Here is a 19,623-nt window from a genome sequence, read left to right as displayed (position 1 = left end):
GAGTTAGTTTGTCTTTTTTGCCACTGAGTTTATCTTACTTGTATTGCAGTCTGATTTTGTTCGTAGTACTATTCAAATTACTGTAGGTTTTGAGTTACACTGGGAATGTCTAATAAAAGATAAGCTGCAATATCTCGTTTATTAAAAACAAACTCAAGTATACTGCTCCACTGTTTTGCAGTTATTTTTATGAATGTACTGTAATTGGATTTTGCATTTATTATTAAAATGATTGCAGTGTGACTCTTTGGTGTGTAGTTCATTAAAAATGGAGATTTAAATGCAAAATTTAGCTTCTTAAGAGATTTCTTTAGTTAAATTAAGAATTCCTGTGGAAAAGGAAATTAAGCCATATATCTACTAGCGAATTAAATTTTATATAAAAATTGAAAAATAATCCCTAAATAATACTGATACATATTGATAATTAGCAAATGGTAGCTTCAAATACTTCCACGTTAACATTCCAAATTGAAGTTTATCCAGTGTGAATTCAAGTGTGGTTTAATATAGTAAAAGAGATTATAGACTCTAGATCTCCAATTCTGTTCTCAGTTCCTCCATAATTCATCACAACAGCTTTCCACACCAGTGAAAAAAGAGAGGTTGCATTTTCAATTTTTACAGATTTATGTGATCAAGGGAACATTCATGCAAAATGTAAAAGAAACTTCAGTGCTCAAATTATAAGATGTTTAATCTTATTGAAAAGGCAGATAGGGCAACAGTACCAATCTTGCCTGAGGGCTCTGCAAACTTTTTCCTTTTGGTTTGATTTGGTGTAAGTGATATTACAGAATAGATGACTGTGAAAAATGAGTCCAGTGAAGACTATCAGCCAGATTCTTCATTAATTGAACTTTGGTTGCTCTTAAGAGTTTCCAAAATAATGAGTTTGGCTGTGACAAATTGAATTTTGGACACTGAGGGAGCCGAGGCTGCAGACTTCAGCTATGAAAGTAGACATAGGTCTTCACAATTAAATCAGTGGCAAGGCCTAATTGCAGTTGATTTTAATTATTTTTAACAAAGCAGATTTGCTTAATAAATGCTTTGTAGTAGCTCAGTAAGGACAACTAAACGTAAAATTCTACCTTCTACTTGATTTTCAAAGCATTCCAAGGGCATTAACTATTATCGATCAGGTCACACCCTTAGATGCAAGTAGTTGGTATCTACTGCCTCCCTTTCTACACGTTTTTGGAAATGGAATATATCACTTAAATCAAGGCCATGCATTGCAGAGTACTATGGAGAGAAGAGAATGAAGTTTTGTTTATCTACATCTCATAACTACATTATTTTTCTGAGATTGCCCTGTGATTGTCTTCATCCATGCATGGCTTAATTTTTTTAATGGTTTGAATTTTTATGCAGTTCACCGTATCAGTTCTGGAAGACTGAACAAACCTTTTAGAAATGTGTAATAGTGAATTTCTAGGTTGTGGTTGCTTAGACTGTTTTCAGGCAGATTTTTTTTATCATACCATTCTTAAGTTTTATGATGAGATTTTTTTTCAGAGTTAATTAAGGAGCTTAACGTCCAATTCTATTAATGTGATAGAAGTTGTCACGAAAGACTTCTAAACAACTCAGCATATCTCAGCCTAATAATTCCTCTTGTTTCTATGTTGATAAATTTTAAGTACCTGCAGTGCTATTTGAGCAATCATATATATATATATATATATATATATATATATATATATATATATATATATATTATTTTTATTTTTTTTTCCTCTGTAGGGCACCGTGGACCATTATATAATTGGAGTAATGATTCTCTCAGAACTGACTCAGGAAATGAATCTAGTAAGCATGCGTGTCTGTTTTTTCTTTCTGCAAGGGATGTGTATATTAGCGATGCAGCAGCATGTCACATGTGTCTGCCTTTCATAAAAATGTTAGGAGAAATGCTGCTTAGACATAAACTGATTAACGCCCCTTCTAACCTCTACCAAAATATAGAGAGAGAGATTCATAATGCACAGACTGCACCCGTACCAGATATGTGCCGTATCTGCTACAGGGTAGTGTTTCTCATCCCTTTCACTAGAACTAGTAAGGAGAACAGGAAAATCAACTCTTTTAAATTTATTTCTGCTAATGATTCTGTTTTGTGATCTTGACCTGAGAAAGTGCTTCAGACCTTTCCATCCAGAGAGTGGCAGCCTTGAAGGGGAATAGAAGCAGGCACTTTAGGAAGCTGCCAAGTTCTATCTTTGCTGTTGGAATATATTTTTTCTTTTCTAGTGTAAAGTAATTTACCTGCCAGATGCACGTATCATTTAGTTTTAGCAGAGCAGGGAGCATTGTTGATTATATTGTAACTTTTCTTAGGTTGATTATTCAAGACCTTCAGCAAAACATCGTAAAATAGCTACCTCATTCCGTGACACTTCTTTAAAGGACATACTGATGCTTGCGTGCTCTCTTTTAAAAGAGGTGAGGCTCTTTACAGTTAAATGTAAGTTGTTAACTTCATAATTGTTCCAGTTTGAATCACCAGTATTTTCCGAGTCACTGAATTCTGTACTTCAGTGGATTACGTGGCACCCAATTAAGCTCAAGACCAAACAATATTCAAATATAAAAATTTTAGTCTTCTTCCCTTCCTCTGTCTCTGTTGCTCTTGCTCTCAGTGTTTCTGCCTGTGCCACCTCCCTCTCTCTTTATACCTTGCCATAAAAGATGAACTATCTAAATCCTGAGTGATGTTTCAATATTTTCCTTTCCTTCATTGTCAATGTTTTCTTTAATTTAATTTTATCTTGGTTTGCTGGGCCTTCCATCTCAATATTTGCTGAAAGAATTATTTATTGAACTATGAGCCACCAAGAAGAAAGACAATTCTCCATCTTGTGGTATGGCTTAAGGTGGTTTCCTCCTTTGCTAGTTCCATCATCTTCTCTGTAACGTTTGAGATAATTGAAGGTTCAGCCTTCTCAGAACCTAGACAGGAGGCTCTGAGAAGTCTATATGTATATATCATTATATAACAAATAAAGGGTAAGCCCTCGCTTCTGAAGAGGGATTGCTCTGCTAATTTACAGAGGCTGTTCTAAATCTGTGTTGGAATTCCAAATTAATAGAGAAATCAAATATCATTTAAAAGATGAATTAATTTTTTTTGGAAGAATATGTAATCTTACTAGATATACTAAACCCCATTGCACAGGAAAATAATAATTGTGTTTATGAGAACTTCCTAGCTTTATTCAACTTCAGCTGGTCTTACAGGTATTTTTTCGGTCTTTCATATGTTGAGAGGTTTGTCAGATTCACAACACACAGATAATCTGGACAGAAGCGTATGAAATTTTAATTGGCATTTTTGTAATGCCAATTTGAGTAGAGGAAGCCAATTTTAGAAATACTTAACAGCATCTATATATAGTACACTGAAAAATACACTCAACTGCTAATTATGGAGTCACTAAAATAATTCCAACCTATTGCATGCAAGAGTATGAAAGTTAGGAGCAGATTGGTAGCAAAACAGGTAATTTTCATTCCTATCATCTGAATTTTAAAACCTTTTTTGTTGATAAAATTGAGAAATATGATTTGAGTATAAATAGGGAGCAGATGAACTAGGTAAAAAGTTGTTGCATCCACTGTTTTATTTCTTTTTAAACAAAATTATGATAATTTTCTTTTTTAATGTTCAAGAACTCCATCAGTGACTAATGAATTGAAGGCTTCTTTTTAGTGCCTTTATATTGTTCTTGTAATTTTGAGGCAGTAACTTTCTTTAAGATAAAATGTTGCTTAAATTGTTGTAATTACAGAAGCAGATCAGTAAAAAGGTGTACTTTCAGTATGCTCAGTGTAGATTTCCAAATCCCAAAAGCTCATTTTGCTTACAAAATACGTTTTTATTCTGACACTACAGTGGTTATAATGCGATGGAGACAAACAGCTGTGTTCATACAGAAGTTGTAAATAGCTGTATTCAGATTACATACAGACTATTCATTGTTTGCTTTTTTTCTTTGTTTTGTGTGTGTGTTTTTTTGTTGTTGTTGTTTAGTTTAGTTTTGTTTTTAATTTTAATGTGAGGTTTTCCTAGACATATCAAAGGAATTAGCAGCCTGGACAATCTTAGGCATTGAACTGAAATAACCTCCAACAACAAAAACCCACAGTTGTTGCAATAATTCTTAACCATATGATAGACGTGACATATACACCATACTGGTCTGAAGTAACTGAAAAACATGAAATATTACTGTTTAATTTTTGCAATGAACATTAACAGTATTTTACCATGCTGCATTTTGCCTATAAGTACTTTATATCAAAGAGTTATTTCACTAGTCTTTTAAAAATATGTATAAGGCCTGGAGTTTTAGCTTGATGTGGATGATGTCTCTTGGCTGGTAATAATAATTTTTCCCCTTGTCTATAAGGAGTACTGTATGTTTTATAGTTGAAGGATTTAGTTTTTTCTTAGTATGTGTTGTCTTGCTGTGGACTTCGAAGTTTTATGTCCAAACAATCTCCTTTTCAAAACTGTTTATAAAACATGTTCTGTGCAGGTGACCTGACAAACTGTTCTTTCTCCTTAGCTCTTGGCAAAACCTTTAACCATTCAGGACCAACAGCAAGAAAGTCTAGCCATGCATCTTCTGAAGCTTGTGTTAAACTGTCTAAATTTTGATTTCATTGGAAATTCAGCTGATGAATCTGCAGATGACCTATGCACTGTGCAGATTCCAACAAACTGGAGAACAAGTAAGAAAGGATCATAACTGTTAGTAGTCTGAAGCATTCTACACTCACTGTTTTAACTTTTTGTCACTATACTTGCAAATATAAAATCCTTTTTTATGTGGAGTAGAGTTTTTTACTGGTGAGTTATTGGGAAACCTCTTCTGCTATTTCTCTCACACTTTTCCTATTGTTATCTTTACAGACAGAGATAATGAATGTGGTCTATAACATAGGTATTCACAGTAAATCAAATTACTCTAACTAGACACACTGAACACTATTCTCATCCCTGAGATATGAACACCTTGAAGAGGTACAGCATTTATAGCATGTCTGCTTTCTTTCCTCTTCTTCCTGATAAGAAAACCGTGTGTGTGTGTTTGTTTGTTTATTTAAGTCTGCTTGTTTTCTTTAGAATGTGAATTTGTTAATGAAGGCAGCAGAAGGGCTGCATCTTGGTTCTTGGACTCTAGAGCTTTGACTTCATGGACTCGCACAGTGCAGATGGCAGTGTAGCATAAATACATCCAAGCTAGCTTTAATGAAATTACCTTGGGTGATGGAAGCAGTATATACCAGCAGTATGGAGTTCCTTGTAGACTAATTTATCCTGCTTCTTGGCAAAATAAATTAGCCAGCTTGGAAGTCTGTTACTTGTAACTAAAGCAGCTACACAGATTCATTTAACCAAGATGGGAGTTTAAATCTGGCTTACTTAGAGGCATGGAATCATAGAATATCCTGAGTTGGAAGGGAACCTCAAAGATCATTGGGTCCAACTCCTGGCTTCACACAGGACTGCCTATAAATTAAACCATGTCTGAGAGCCTTGTCCAAATGTTTTTTGACCTCTAGCAGGCTTGGTGTGGTGACCACATCCCTGGGCAGCCTGTCCCAGTGCCCAACCACCTCTGGGTGCAGAACCTTTCCCTAACCCCCAGCCTGACCCTCCCCTGTCCCAGCTCCATGCCGTCCCCTCGGGTCCTGTCGCTGTCCCCAGAGAGCAGAGCTCAGCGCCTGCCCCTCCGCTCCCCTCATGAGGGAGCTGCAGGCCGCCATGAGGCCTCCCCTCGGCCTGCTGTGCTCTGGGCTGAGCACACCAACGGACCTCAGAGTCCTTGGTGCGTCTTGCCCTCCAGATCTTTCACCATCTTTGTTGCCCTACTTGAATAAAATCACACTGTAGTGTTTGATACTGCTTTTGATATCAACTGTATTATTCTTCATCAGTTTCCACATGTAACTTCATTCTTTCTCCCCTAATGTACGGAAGCCTCTAATTACAGTGTGAGGTACATCAAAGGATATGGCAAGCGGGGGAATACTGATGAAAGTCTGAATTTGCCCAAGTGATAGCAATTTACCAAGACAACCTGGAGAAGCGAAGGGGAGAGGTTTTTCATAAGATTTTAGTTTAGATGCTTTAAATCCTCCATGGATCTTCTTTTCTTCATTAAACTCTAGGAGTGTGTTAAGAAATTAACGTTTTTTATGTTGCATTATTTTACACGAGGCTTCATAAAAATAATGTTTACACATTGAACAACTTTGGAATGTTTCCTGATTTGTGGGATTATATCATTATGAATTATCAATGAATTTTTTCTACCCTCTTGTTGCTTGTTTTCGCAAAGGAGGGTAACACTATAGTTCATTTGATGTGCTTCCATGGTGAATGGGTAACAGAGTCTTTTCTGTTTATGTGCCTATAGACTCTAGGGTAGTCTGGGTATCTTTAAGGACTTGCCTTTGCTTACATATACACTAAACTAATTCTTATTATCTGGTACCTGTCATAGTGTTGTACTGTAGTAACCTGAAGAAATCAGTTACCTATGTCTACTACAGAATAGCATTCTGTAGACAACTGAGTATTGCATAATCTGCAGTTTAAGGAAGGTGTTCTTTATGAGCTATAGAATAGATGTGATAAAAAGAGAACAGTGTTATAATGTACAATGAGCTGATTAATGCATCTATCCATAGTTTATTCTCAGCTACGGTGATATCTCATTCTTGGGCGTTATGTATGTTTTTGTTGTTAAAAAGGAGATAATTCTGTTGAAATAAAGATACGTAGTTATTGCTGGCAGAAAGTGGTAAAACCAACTTATCTTTTTCCTTAGTTTTCCTGGAGCCAGGGACCTTGGACCTGTTTTTTGATTTGTATCATTCCCTTCCACCAATGCTGTCTCAGTTAGTAAGTGACACAGTGATTTACACTCAAATAATGATGGTAAATAGTCTTTTTTTTTACGTCTGTACTTTCTCCAGAAGACCCTGTTTCATTCTGTGCATTAGCATATTATGAGTCCCACAACTATTAACTCACTGGTTCAGTGCCCAGTCACAATGTCTTCTCTTCAGCCTTGGTTTTCATTTCTGAGTCTGAAAGCATTCAAATCCTTCCAGTTTCAGTACTACTATGCCACACAGAAAGTATCTTCCTAATTACTTTGAAGTCATAAGCTGTTGTAATAGAGATTTTTAAAACTGAGCCATAGTTATGTACAATGATCTTACAGACATTGCTGGAAAAATAATCTTCAGTCACTGAACGTAATACAGACATCAGTAGATTGGATTGCTCCAAGCAATAAGAGATCATTATTCTGAAAATTTATTTTTTTTAAGTCTTACAGTTGTTTTATTCTTTAGGCACTTTCTTGTTTAGTTCAGTTTGCTTCTACGAGGAGATCTTTATTCAGCAATCCAGAACGTGCCAAGTATCTTGGCAATCTAATCAAAGGAGTGAAACAAATACTTGAAAATCCGCAGGTATCTATCTTTTTATTTTTGATTCTGTTTATTTGAAATGCTGAAACAGATGTGGATTTGTTTTTCCAGTCACAATTGTCATTAATTTATTGAATCTATTAAAACCACTCTCAGCCAGCCATCTGTTTGTTTTGATTTCCTATTCAAAACAAAGAGGGAAAAAAAGAAACTATGTAAATAAAGTTGTCAGCTGATCAGCCATAGTGCTGTGAAATTTCTACTAGATTAAGCTGTTAACTTCTACAAATTTGCTTCTTCAAATTTAGGGTTTATCTGATCCGGGTACTTACCATGAATTCTGTCGGTTTTTGGCTCGGCTGAAGACAAACTATCAACTGGGAGAACTGGTAATGGTGAAAGATTACCCAGAAGTTATCCGGCTCATAGCAAATTTTACTATTACTAGCTTGCAGGTAAGAATGTGTACTGAAGTTTTCTGTTTTCTTCAGCTCTTGAAAGACAGAGTGTCTGTCCTGGTTCTCTGCATTGGTGTGGCTTTTTTTTTTTTTTTTTTTGAGGACTTGGTAAAGCTTGCCTTTACATAAAAACGTATTTTCATAGTGGTGTAACTTATAAATTCTTTGCAGCTGATTCCCACTCTTCCTGTGGAGTTTTGTTATGGGAGCAGATTTAAAGAAAGACTGGAAATGGGTCATAGACATTAATCCTCAAGCTTTCGTCTTTACCCTCAAAAAAATCCAACAAATTAGATCCTCTGTCCAACCCTAAAATGGTTACACCTGTGCTCCCATTTAACCTTTGAAATGCCTACACTGAGTAGTTTCCTGGGGTTCAGCTTTTGCATCTATCTATGTATCTCGATGTATCACACACATAAATGTATACAAACATACGCACAGTTGTTTATATGCTGAGCTACTGAGTTGGAATCAGAAGCTAGGTGGAGTGCTATTCAAATTTTTGAGGGCTCTACATGAGAAAGACAGAGGGAGGACATGATCCTGAAAGACAGGGTCAAGATTCTCAGTGTTAAAAAAAAAAATAAAAAAAAAATCACAGCTTTATTTTTGAAACACATCAAGAAAAATGCATGCTCACTAATGTGAGAAACACTCTGTAGCCAATAACTTAGGCTCAGGCGAGGATCTCGGTGAAGTAGTAATTTTTATTCGCGATTACAATGGTGGGCGCCCCACAAGCAGGAGAACACACCTATTTGTTCAAAGCACAGTTTATATACCTTTTTTTCCTCTGAGGACTGGGACCCTTCCCTGTTTCCCCAATGACTGCGTAATGCAGGTTCACAGTCTATCTGGCACTTCAGAGACGACACATGGCTTTCAGTTGCCTGCCTGTTATAAGTCAAATTTCTTTTGACTTTTATACTCTTTGAGGTGGTAATGTTTCTTACACGGTGGTTTCTGCCTAATTGCTCTAAGGATTCGGGTTGTCTGTGTTTTACAAGGTAGGCTGCCAAGCTTTCTTATCACTGCAAGCATATCTCAATACCATATTCCTTTCCTCTAAACAGTGTAACTCTGCAAAAAACCCATTTTTATTCCCACACTGAGTAATAGTGCAATTGCTATTTTTACATCTCCTCCAGAGGCTTTCTCTAATCTTCAGAATAGCAGCAGCAGATAACCACCTTTAGGAGAAGATTTTGGCCTTTAAATTCCTGAATGGCTGTTTGCAGCTCTATAAACTTGGAAGAAAAAAGAAAGTTGAGATGCATTTCTGTACTTTACATTCCCTACTGGGTTGCTCTAGACAGTTCCCTACTCGATGTTTAGGATTTTTGAATGGCCCTTTTACAGCACTTAAATCTCACCATGTACTAAGGATCTAGGCCTCGCTCTGAGCTTCCTGTTGTGGATTTCACCTGAGGGAGGTGGGAGTCCCTGCAAATACCATGCTGCAATTACTGCATAGTCTGTAACGCGTGCCATCGTGTGTTTCAGTTCTGTCTGGGTCCTTCAGTGGTTGTGTGAATGAATAGGACTGCTAAAGATAAAAACATTGAGTTTCACAATTAAAATTTCACACTGGGATGCTTTAACAGACGTGTGTTTTGTTTTCTTATAGCACTGGGAGTTTGCTCCAAACAGCGTTCATTATCTGCTAACTCTGTGGCAAAGAATGGTGGCGTCTGTACCTTTTGTGAAAACGGCAGAACCCCACCTCTTAGACACATACGCACCTGAGATAACAAAAGCTTATATTACTTCTAGACTGGATTGTGTTCCTGTAGTTATAAGGTAAACTCGAAATTGCAATTTGTAATATAGAATGTTACATTTTCTGATTTATTGGTGTATTGTATTTTGGTTATGTTTAAAATCTATGTACAAAGTACTGCGGTGATTTCTTTAGATTATCTTAATTAGTAGATGCTGATTTATTCCTTTTACCTATAATTTGTGCCAAAATCAACTGTAAGTCCTAGTTGGTTTTCTTCTTGTAGTCCTTGTATTTTGGAAAAAGCCTTTAATTCCTTTCTTTCTTTTTTTGAAGAATATCTAAATTAACTCTTTCACCTGTGACCTGTTTATGTGTACTGCTACCCGAGTCACTTTCTAGGGCTGTGGAGTGTAAAGCAGTGAGGGGAAGCAGAAGGAAGTCCACACATAGGGAAAGTATCAGGCCAAGTAGAACAAGCTCTAGTGGCAAGACTGAAATTGGCCTGCTTAATGTCTTAGCTCATATCTGTTTTTATACTTAAAGCATATCATATAATCCACACTATAATAAAACAAATTTTAAAAAAGTGCCTAGATTGCTGAAAGGATTTAGTTTTCTCTGAGGGCTTTTATGAATTCCTACTAGAGAGATATTGTGTCAGACTGCAGGACTGCAGAACAAGCCACATCTGCTTTGCCTTCTCAGTTTTCAGTTGCTGAGATGATGTCATTTATTCTGTTTGTGTGAGGGAAGTACATTTAGCTTCACCATTGTTATCCTTTTGTCTCAGCTTAGCCAAACTCTTCTGTCTGCAATTCATGTAACCTGTCATCTCACTTCTTAGAGACAAAGCTAGAGTTGGTGTTACTTGCCTGAGGTTATCACCCTAGTTGTGTTAAAGGCTGACTTCCTAATGGTTTGAAATTGTGAGATTCCATTGTTCCAGTGCTAGGACATGGAAGAGCAAGCAACTTATTGTATGTACAGTTAGTTTTATCTGGTCATTTCTCAACCAGACTAAACTTCTTTGGCATTTTAAAGTTATCTTCTCAGTTCTGCTTTTCTGTGATGTATTCTCAGGGTGAAACTTTTTGGCTCAGCTTTCTCCCCTACTGAGTGGTGTGCTCCATATCAGCTTTCAGACATGAAGCACTCAGGTCTGAGCTTCTGGATTGCACCATCTTGCACGAGCAGCTCCATGAAAATACATTATTGTCTTCAACAGCACTGAAAGTTCAGTTTCTTTCAGTTTGGCACTGACAAGGGATTCTTCTGGATGTTCTTGTTACTTCATTCTTTGCTGGAGTAAACTTTCTAATCTGTGAAAAAAGCCATCAGGAAAAAAGATGAGGAGAGTACTGATCTTAGACCAGTTTGTGTCGTTCGTAAGACAGTCTTAATAGTTCTGTGAGTGTGTAACCATTCTCAGCTGTAAGTAATTCGTGTATCTTCCTAGTATTGTCATACTCTCTTCTGTGATGAAGATCCTCTGTTGTGATATTTCTGTAGACAGTAATAGTTAGTGTACACTTTAATCTCAAATGTCTAGGCCATCCTTGAGAAACACAGGACATCTGGCAGTTGATTCCACAAGACTTCTTCTCTTTGCTCAAAGGACATTAATTGGTATCTTTCCGAACAAGTCCTGTTTTTTGGAATGACCGTTTTCTGTACACACCACTATGGTTGATAACATTACCCTGCATTCAGGGGCCATCCAGCTGGTCCTTAAGACAGAGAAGGAATCTCAGCTGTTTTCCATCTTTCAACATTTGGGTATTAGCACTGGGGCACATCAATCCATGTGTATGCAGAGGGGACCAGTCTGAATAATCCTGGTGGGTGTTAAATCAGAGAAAAGATACCTCCATCCTCATGATTTAATATTTTAATATCAAGAAGATACATCTTATTGGAAAGAAGCAGTTCCCAACTTCATGTGTAACATTGCAAGGTCAGCGAGTTCATTAACTTCACAGCCTTTATACTTTTGAAGTGTTGCCTAAGTATTGAGATTTCAGCTTTTTTGTTTGTTTCTGTTTGTTTTTAAGATACAGTGTAGATTTTTATTTTCACAGCCTGCTTGACTGATTTTCTCTTGAGTGCTGTGTTCACCCTGCAAAGTCACACTTACATTCATTTACATGAAGATGGGATCCAAGAATCATAGGATGGTTTGGGTTGAAGAGACCTTAAAGATCATCTTGTTCCAACCCCCCTGCCACAGGCAGGGACACCTCCAATGAAATCAGGTTGCTCAAAGCCCCATCCAACCTGGCCTTGAACACTTCCAGGGGTGGGGAACCCACAGCTTCTCTGGGCAGCCTGTTCCAGTGCCTCACTGCCCTCTGAGTGAAGAATTTCTTCCTAACATCTCTTCTAATTCTACCATCGTTTAGTGAAAGCTGTTACCCTTGTCCTGTTGTTACACTGCTTGACAAGGAGTCCCTCCCTAGCTTTCCTGGAGTCCTCCCTTAGGTACTGGAAGGCAGCTGTAAGGTCTCCTTGGAGCCTTGTTTTCTGCAGGCTGAACAACTCCAGCTCCCTCAGCCTGTTTGCATAGGAGAGGTGCTCCAACCCCTGGATCATCTTCGTGGCCTCCTCTGGGCTCATGCTAATACATCCACATCCTTCTTGTGCTGGGGCCCCAGAGCTGAACACAGGGCTCCAGGTGGGGTCTCATGAGAGCAGAGGGGCAGAATCCCCTCCCTCGCCATGCTGGCCACGCTGCTTTTGGTGCAGCCCAAGGTACAGGGGGCTTTCTGGACTGCAAGCTCACACTGCTGGTTCAGGTCGAGCTTCTCATCCACCAACACCTCCAGGTCCTTCTTGGGGCTGCTCTCAATCCATTTTCAACCCAACCTGTGTTGTCTGTGCTTGGGCTTGCCCCAGCCCAGCTGCAGGACCTTGCACTTGGCCTTGCTGAACCCCATTAGGTTCACACAGGCCCACTTTTCAGGCCTGCCCAGGTCCCTCTGGATGCCATCCCTTCCCTGCTGCGTGCCGACCACACTGCACAGCTCGGTGTCATCGGCAAATGTGCTGAGCGTGCGCTCTATTTTAGTGTCCACATCACCAACAAAGGAGTTAAACAGCGCCAGTCCCAGATGCTTTATCTATATCCAGTAGAGCATTTCTGAAGACGACAGTTTTTTCATTCCCTATGCAACAAAAGAGTAACTTTCTAATGAATAAACCTTCCTTACTGTGATTTGTGTAAAGAGTATAGGTACACTTAGGGCAAGAACTATTGGTGTTTTTGTTCCAGGCATTCTGTAGGATCACAGCTTGCTTGCAGCAGAACCTGTAATAAAGCTGCTGCATGGAACTTTACTGAAGCTTGCTCCTTGGCTTTGGTATCATGGTCTTATGCTTAATTTGATGAATATGCAAAATCCATTTCTGCTATGTATTTCATTCTTTCCCATCATCATCCTCTGAAAAATGTGCTGCTTGTTAGGCACAGACAGGCACAGAAGACCTCAGGTCTTCAGGACTTACCTTTCCGTGTTTATGCTGCCAATTTCATCTCCTCTCTGCCTTGCAGTTCTTTGCATTTTGAACTATATGTTAAGAAATTGTTGTGGTGTAGATGTGTATGGGTGTGTATGTAAAGCAAATGAGATCTTGTGTCTGTCTGCTGTGTGTAAAAGCTGCAAAGGTTTTCACAGGTAGTTCAGCAGTTGGCTGACAGTGGTGCAAGGTCTGGATGGGAAAGCAAAGAATCAGCTTCCAAGAAATAGTAGCTAAGTGGTTACTTTTTGTCTCTATTCCAGAGATGGTTTAGAAGATCCACTGGATGATACAGCTACAGTTTTCCAACAACTGGAGCAACTGTGCACAGTTAGCAGGTGTGAATATGAAAAGACCTGTACACTTCTTGTACAGTTGTTTGACCAAAATGCACAAAACTACCAAAAACTATTGCACTCTTCTAGTAGGAATCCATTAGAAATCACAGTCCAGGAAGGTTAGTATTTAATTTAATTTTTAGACTGTGTTTTATGTGCTAATAAAAATATCCTTGCGTATGAAGCAGCAGTAATCATGTGGCAGATGTCCCTACATCTTTTCTGGAACAAGAAATTCATGTTCCAAGTAACCTTGCACCACATTTCCACCGTTTTTATGTTAAATAGATGTATTGGCAGTCGATATGTTTAATATCTTGTTACATCTTTAGAATGTAGGCATGAGAGCTGTAAAAACTTTTAATTTCTGAAAATCAACATTTTAGTGCCCCAGGTGGCCTCATGGGAACCAGCTGCAACTTGATGAACAGTTTTTGAAATTGAAGATCTTAACTTCTGTTCTTTTTTGCATTTATCCTTCTGTGAATACTAAAGTTACTTAAAATCCCCTTAATTTACTTCAAATAGCTCTGATTTTTGAGAAACTCGAGTATTTTATTGTAGTGGAAGTTGTAAAAATAAGTAGTACTTCTAACATTTTTTCATGCCTATTTTGGTGTGCTGTGTGTCACTTAAATTGTCTTTATAACTACTGGATCTTTCCTAATATAGTTATTGTATGGCTGTGGCATCTTTACATGGATAAGTGGTGTTGTTTTGAGAAGATGAGACAGGTTACTGCACAATACAGCTGTTTCTCTGCATGCTGTTAAATGTTATTTATTTTGCTGTTCTTCTGTTGACAGTCTGAATATACAGATTTTCTTCTGTGTAGGAGCTAATTTTTCACTAGTTTATGTAAAACCTCCTACTTAACTGATTTTATGTATGCCCCTTTCTTCCATGTGCCTAACAACTTTGTGGGAGAACTTTCACTGAATAACCTGGTTTTATTGACTAGCTGCAGTCTGAATTTATACTCTGTTACCCAGTAAGGGAGGGCAAAAGGAAGGAATTGGTTGGAATCTCTCAGTAGCAGAGCTCTGGAGACTCTGCCTTTATGCATTAGAAAACGTTTGACGCAGTTTAAATTTTGTTTCTTTGCTGCAAACTAAACAGTTGTGCTCATAATGAATGATAACTGCTACATCCCCTAGATACACTTGGTTAAATTTAGATGTTTAATGGCTTTTAATGTTGCGAAATATGTTAATATAATATTAAGATCCCATTTTATTATACTGACTTGTTCTTGGTATCGGTAGTGATGTGGTCACGGTTTACTAAAACAATAATCCCCAAGAAATTAGTCATTAACAGTAGTTAATGATTACTTGTGATCTATGGTAATGACTGATTTCTTTGGGATTATTGCTGTTATAAACCATAATTACAGATTATTACTGCAATAATTATTTTCTAAAAGAAAAGACATCCTCTGTCTAAGTAGCTGCAAAAGCAAATGCATTGAAAATTTTAAATAGTGAAAGTCTACAAGAGGGAAGGAAGTTACATCTTTTAATTGGTAGTGTGCTAAGAGAGGAGGGAACAGTGATGCCTCAGAACATCATCAAGTATCATCATATAATTACACGTGAGCTACTGCAATTTGTAAAACAGAGGACAGGTTTTATTTATAAAAAAAAAAAAAAAAGTTATTGGCCAAAGTGATTGTCCCGTTCTTTAAACTAGCCAGCACCACTTCATAGTTGCTTTTTGATACCATCTTCAAATGGCCATTCTTTGGCAGCTCTTAATGCTAAATTCATGTGAGTACCAAGTGTTCTCTTAGTTCAGCTCCTCAGTCTTTAGCTAGTGATGGTGCTGGTCTCTGTGTGCTAAATTAACAGTTGCTGGTACTGCGGTCTGTGGTGTGTCTGATGAGGTTTTTCTTGGAGCTGTTGTCCTGTTGGTGATGAAGCAAAGGTCTTGATATTAACAGGCAAATATGTTTGTTGTAGGACAGTATCAGCTGCCCCTTCAGATTATTATTATTTGCAAATGGAACAGCAACGATGTATGAAGATATTCAGAAGTCTTCCTCGTTTAGAAGTCTCATCTCAAAAGTCAATATTTGCTCCTTGTTGCAGTGTTTTCTGCTTGAGAACTCATTATATACCTATTTGTGTGGAAATATTTTAAACTATGACTGAGACTGAAGATAAACCTCAGTACTTCCCAATACTTGTCTTGAAGTCATCTGCATGTTATTCCATGTTCTTCATTATCATTTAGTTTATATTTGATCATACCATATTTGTTTTGTAGTGGCTTTTTTCCTACCTACAGAATTTACATGTGTAGAATACACAGTACTATATACGTGTGACAGAAACAGAATGTCTTAGTTTTGTAGTATATGTAACTATATGGAATAAACCAGATTCAGGTCATAACGGTGCTGGAACATCTCAGAACTATTAATGGTTCCTAATTTAAGGAGCTTATGACTTAGAGCATTCATTTTTATCTCATTTCTGGGGAGTTCCAAAATAAAGCAATGCAAAACCTGAGGAAATTAAGTACCATTTAATGTTATGTGAATGGAGAGTAGTTTATCAGAGAATGTGAAAGAAACATGATATAAAACCTCCAAGATTTTGGCAAATGCTCTGCATGTAGCAGTCCCCATATGTGCATAGAAGTACTCAAAATAGAATGTTTTAAAGTTGTAATGTGACCACATTTGCTTATCTGTAGTCTTTTCTTTATGCTAAACTTCAAACTGTGTTCTGAAGACACTTTATTCATCTGTGTGTACTGGCTTCACTCTTGTAAGTTATGCTGTCATCACTTGGTATAATCCCAGTGATGAGGGTAAGACATCTAGCTTATGTAAATCTCCCAGTTATTGCAAACCCTTGTTTGTAACTTGATTTAACTTGCATGGAAGCTGTTTTGTTTCACTTGTCTTCACTGTTGTTGTTTTCAGTTTCAATTGAATTTATTACAAAGTACTTTTTGCCAAATGAAGGTGGAGTCTAAAAGTGGTTTTACTGTTCTGTAGTCTCCGTGTGTTGAGGAAGGAGCCCTTAGGGGCATCGTGAAGTTTGTGCAGGTCTATATGCTACGTTGGTATTTGAGTCTTAGTTTTGATACTGCTTTAGGAGAAACACTGCATCTTTGCTGAGAGAGGATACCATTACTTATTGGATTCACAGCTTAGAAATCTGAGGCTGGAATCTGCATGGCTCCATTAGGTAGTGGTAGGTCAAAGATGAAAGTTATTACACCATAATGTGCCAAAGAGATTAAAATAATCCAGGTTTGCAGTGGGGTGGTGAGTGTCTAGCAGAGAGAGGCCAAACTAATTCTGAGTTGAGTGTTTGTAAACTTGAGTTCCATATTTTATAAAGCCAGATTTCAGTATTTAAAAGTCTGTACAAAATACATGAAATACAAATAACTCCTTGAGTTTGCAGGAGCTAAGCTTTACAGACATGATCCTTATGTTGTACTCTACCATTAAGGTACCCTGCTGGGATCCATTGGTGCCTTAGTGGAAACTGACAACTAAATAATCTGCAAGATCAGAAGGAATGATGACATAGCTTGAAATGTATGACCTCTGTCTTTCAAACTTAGGAAACAGCCCACTGAGACTTCCAAAATTAATGGTAGTTTACAGATTCTCTTCTTGAGGAATATGTCTGACTTAAAACAGAAAAAAAGTCTTTTGTGCAAACTGTTTTTCAATTTCAAAATTGGTATTATTAGTTGAATATTACAATAAATTCTTTATTTGAAATAGAAATAAGAAACTAAGCAAACTGTAGAAAGTCTCAACCAGTTCCTAATGCCATGAGCAAATGCTGTTGCACCACTGTAGATAAAAGTGTTCTATCCTGTGAATTTGTAGCAGGCAAGTGAATATACTGGATTAATTGCATGTCTAATCTTTATCAGGCTGGTTTGCTTAATTTCTATTTTGACTTAGGTCTTTGTGTTTTGTTTATAAATGTGTCCAGTTTAGCAGGCTGTTCTAGTTGATCTGTCAGTTCTCTTCAGATTTTTTTTGTTAATTAATTTGTCTGGATAGGTTTTTAATCAGTGGAAGGGAGAAACTTAACCATTTTCTTGACAGCATTCCACAGTCTGATACCTCATAAAAGTGCTGATACCTTATGGAAGCGTATTGTGCTAGCATAATGGCTTAACATCAGTAACTGTTCTTTTTTTCTTTTTAACATTAGGGCGTCTGGCGTGGCTTGTCTATTTTGTGGGTACTTTTGTGGGGGGACGATTGACATACACTAGTACTGATGAACATGATGCCATGGATGGAGAATTGTCCTGTCGGTAAGTGTTGCTTTTTTTTTTTTTTTTGATGTTTCCGTATCAGCTGATATTTTGTCCAGTTTTTGGATGGTGGGTGTTCAGGGACTGTATGACTTTCTGTGGACTGAGACCATTCCAATTGCATTGATCTTTCCTCTGTCATCATCCTGGGTCATTAAGAAGTCATTAAGGCCATCATTTCAAAATGATGCTTCAGAGAATGGAAGAGGTTTAAAGGCAAATACATCTCTTACTATAAACAGTGTTTAGATATGCCTGGGTAGCTAACTGTTCTCATGTTTGTGCTATGCTCGTATTTAAATATTTAATTGTGAGGTATGGTTATTTATTATTTTCTGCACTATTTCCTCATGTTAATCAGGAGTCTTGCAAGTGAAGGAGTGCAAAGAAACTCCTTCTGGTCAACCTGCTGCTGGTCAACCACTGAAAACTTGGGCTAACTTTAATACTGGAATTCAGAATAAAAAATGAGGCTCTGGATTTAAAAAATACGGGTGCTGTAGTCCCTCCCCATCATGCAAACTTTACTGTGAGGGGTGTGCTAGGGATTACTGTGAATTGGATATATTCTTTGTGGTAAACACCAAGAATGTACCAAACACTTCCTTAATCCTTGTTTATGCCCAGGAGCATGTGAAATAGGGCATGCATCTTTGATCCTGGTATTTACACCCACTAGCTAACACATGAAAAAGGGCACACAGTTTAGAATTGGATAAAAAGCTTTACATTTTCTCCTTTGTTTCTTGCCTTCCTAATCTACCCTGGGGCTGTGTGGTGTTAGCAGTCTTCTACTATGTTTTTATTAATAGTGAGAGGTTTTAATATACAGGCTTAGAGATGAAGTAGCTGTTGACTTCTAATCGAGTTACTATGTATTTCAGCATTGGGAAAAGGTGAGAATAATTTTATGACTTAAAAAAAATAAATTAAAAAAGCTGAAATACTCTTAGCTGATAAAAGCTGAAGTCAATTCTTTGAAATCAGTCCTAGTAAGAAGACATGTACTGTGTAAGGATTTCGATCAGAAAATACGTGTTTGTTCTGATGTTTTAAGAGAGACAGAAGTAGAAAGAAATGATGCAGACAGTGTGTTACATACTGCATGTATAAATGTATTTCTAAATACAATAGTTTCAGCTTCCAGGGAACTTGAACAACTCTTGTCTAGCATTTGCAGTTTGTGACCTGTGCTTCTCAATATTTTTCTTTCAGTGTGGAATTAATGCTCTAAGAAATTAAATATTTTACAAACTCTCCACAGAATAACATATGCATCTGAGAAAATTTAAGTGACAAAGTAATTAGAAAAGCATTATGGTTATGTTTATATTTAATAGTGGTCAATTAGCATAATTAGCATCTAAACAGAACACAATCCTAGAAGATACTTAGGCAAACAAAAAATGGGTGATGGGTTCCTGAAGAAATTAGCTGTTACAATATCATTTAACGTGAGAGTTTTCCTGAAAATGTCTTTTTTCTGTCATTAAAGAGTTTTTCAGCTCATATCTTTGATGGATGCCCAGTTACCACAGTCTAGTAATGAAAAAGTAGAACTGGCAATTCTGTGGTTCTTGGATCAGTTTCGCAAAACCTATGTGGGGGACCAGCTTCAGCACACCTCAAAGGTAAACATTTACTGTAAACCATGCAAATTGAAACAGAAAAGCCTGTGCAGCAATGGACCTGCCAATATATCTTGCATTTATAAACTGTGAAGCTTAGCTGGTGGTTGATTGGACAGGTGGATAGGTAGGTAACTTACTGGTGTGAAGCTCATCTGAGCAAGCTGCCTTATCATGTATGCTCTTGAGTTTCAGCATGCAAAGAG

At 37.4% G+C, this 19,623-nt stretch overlaps 1 protein-coding gene across 10 annotated transcripts in view; it reads left to right on the top strand.

Annotated features, from left to right (window-relative positions):
- RANBP17 (RAN binding protein 17) overlaps positions 1 to 19,623 on the top strand; it is a 159,957-nt gene that overhangs the window by 9,081 nt on the left and 131,253 nt on the right. For 4 of the 10 annotated variants that reach the window (XR_011101293.1, XM_068697838.1, XM_068697836.1 and 1 more), the window contains exons 5-14: positions 1,750 to 1,815; positions 2,344 to 2,448; positions 4,575 to 4,740; positions 6,846 to 6,955; positions 7,378 to 7,497; positions 7,764 to 7,910; positions 9,544 to 9,716; positions 13,416 to 13,609; positions 17,684 to 17,789; positions 19,285 to 19,420. Coding sequence is in view for 9 of the 10 variants with exons in the window: in XM_068697838.1 (XP_068553939.1) it covers positions 1,750 to 1,815; positions 2,344 to 2,448; positions 4,575 to 4,740; positions 6,846 to 6,955; positions 7,378 to 7,497; positions 7,764 to 7,910; positions 9,544 to 9,716; positions 13,416 to 13,609; positions 17,684 to 17,789; positions 19,285 to 19,420 (1,323 nt within the window). In the remaining variant the exon portion in view is untranslated. Of the gene's footprint in view, positions 1 to 1,749; positions 1,816 to 2,343; positions 2,449 to 4,574; positions 4,741 to 4,938; positions 5,033 to 6,845; positions 6,956 to 7,377; positions 7,498 to 7,763; positions 7,911 to 9,543; positions 9,717 to 13,415; positions 13,610 to 17,683; positions 17,790 to 19,284; positions 19,421 to 19,623 lie in introns of those variants that run through there. The other 6 variants (XM_068697837.1, XM_068697833.1, XM_068697834.1 and 3 more) reach the window with 5 other exon arrangements.

The sequence above is a fragment of the Anas acuta genome, chromosome 14, assembly GCF_963932015.1.
Source record: "Anas acuta chromosome 14, bAnaAcu1.1, whole genome shotgun sequence".
In the NCBI taxonomy this organism is placed as follows: Eukaryota; Metazoa; Chordata; class Aves; order Anseriformes; family Anatidae; genus Anas; species Anas acuta.
Note: the sequence above shows the minus strand (reverse complement) of the source record. Positions and strands in the feature narration are given on the sequence as shown.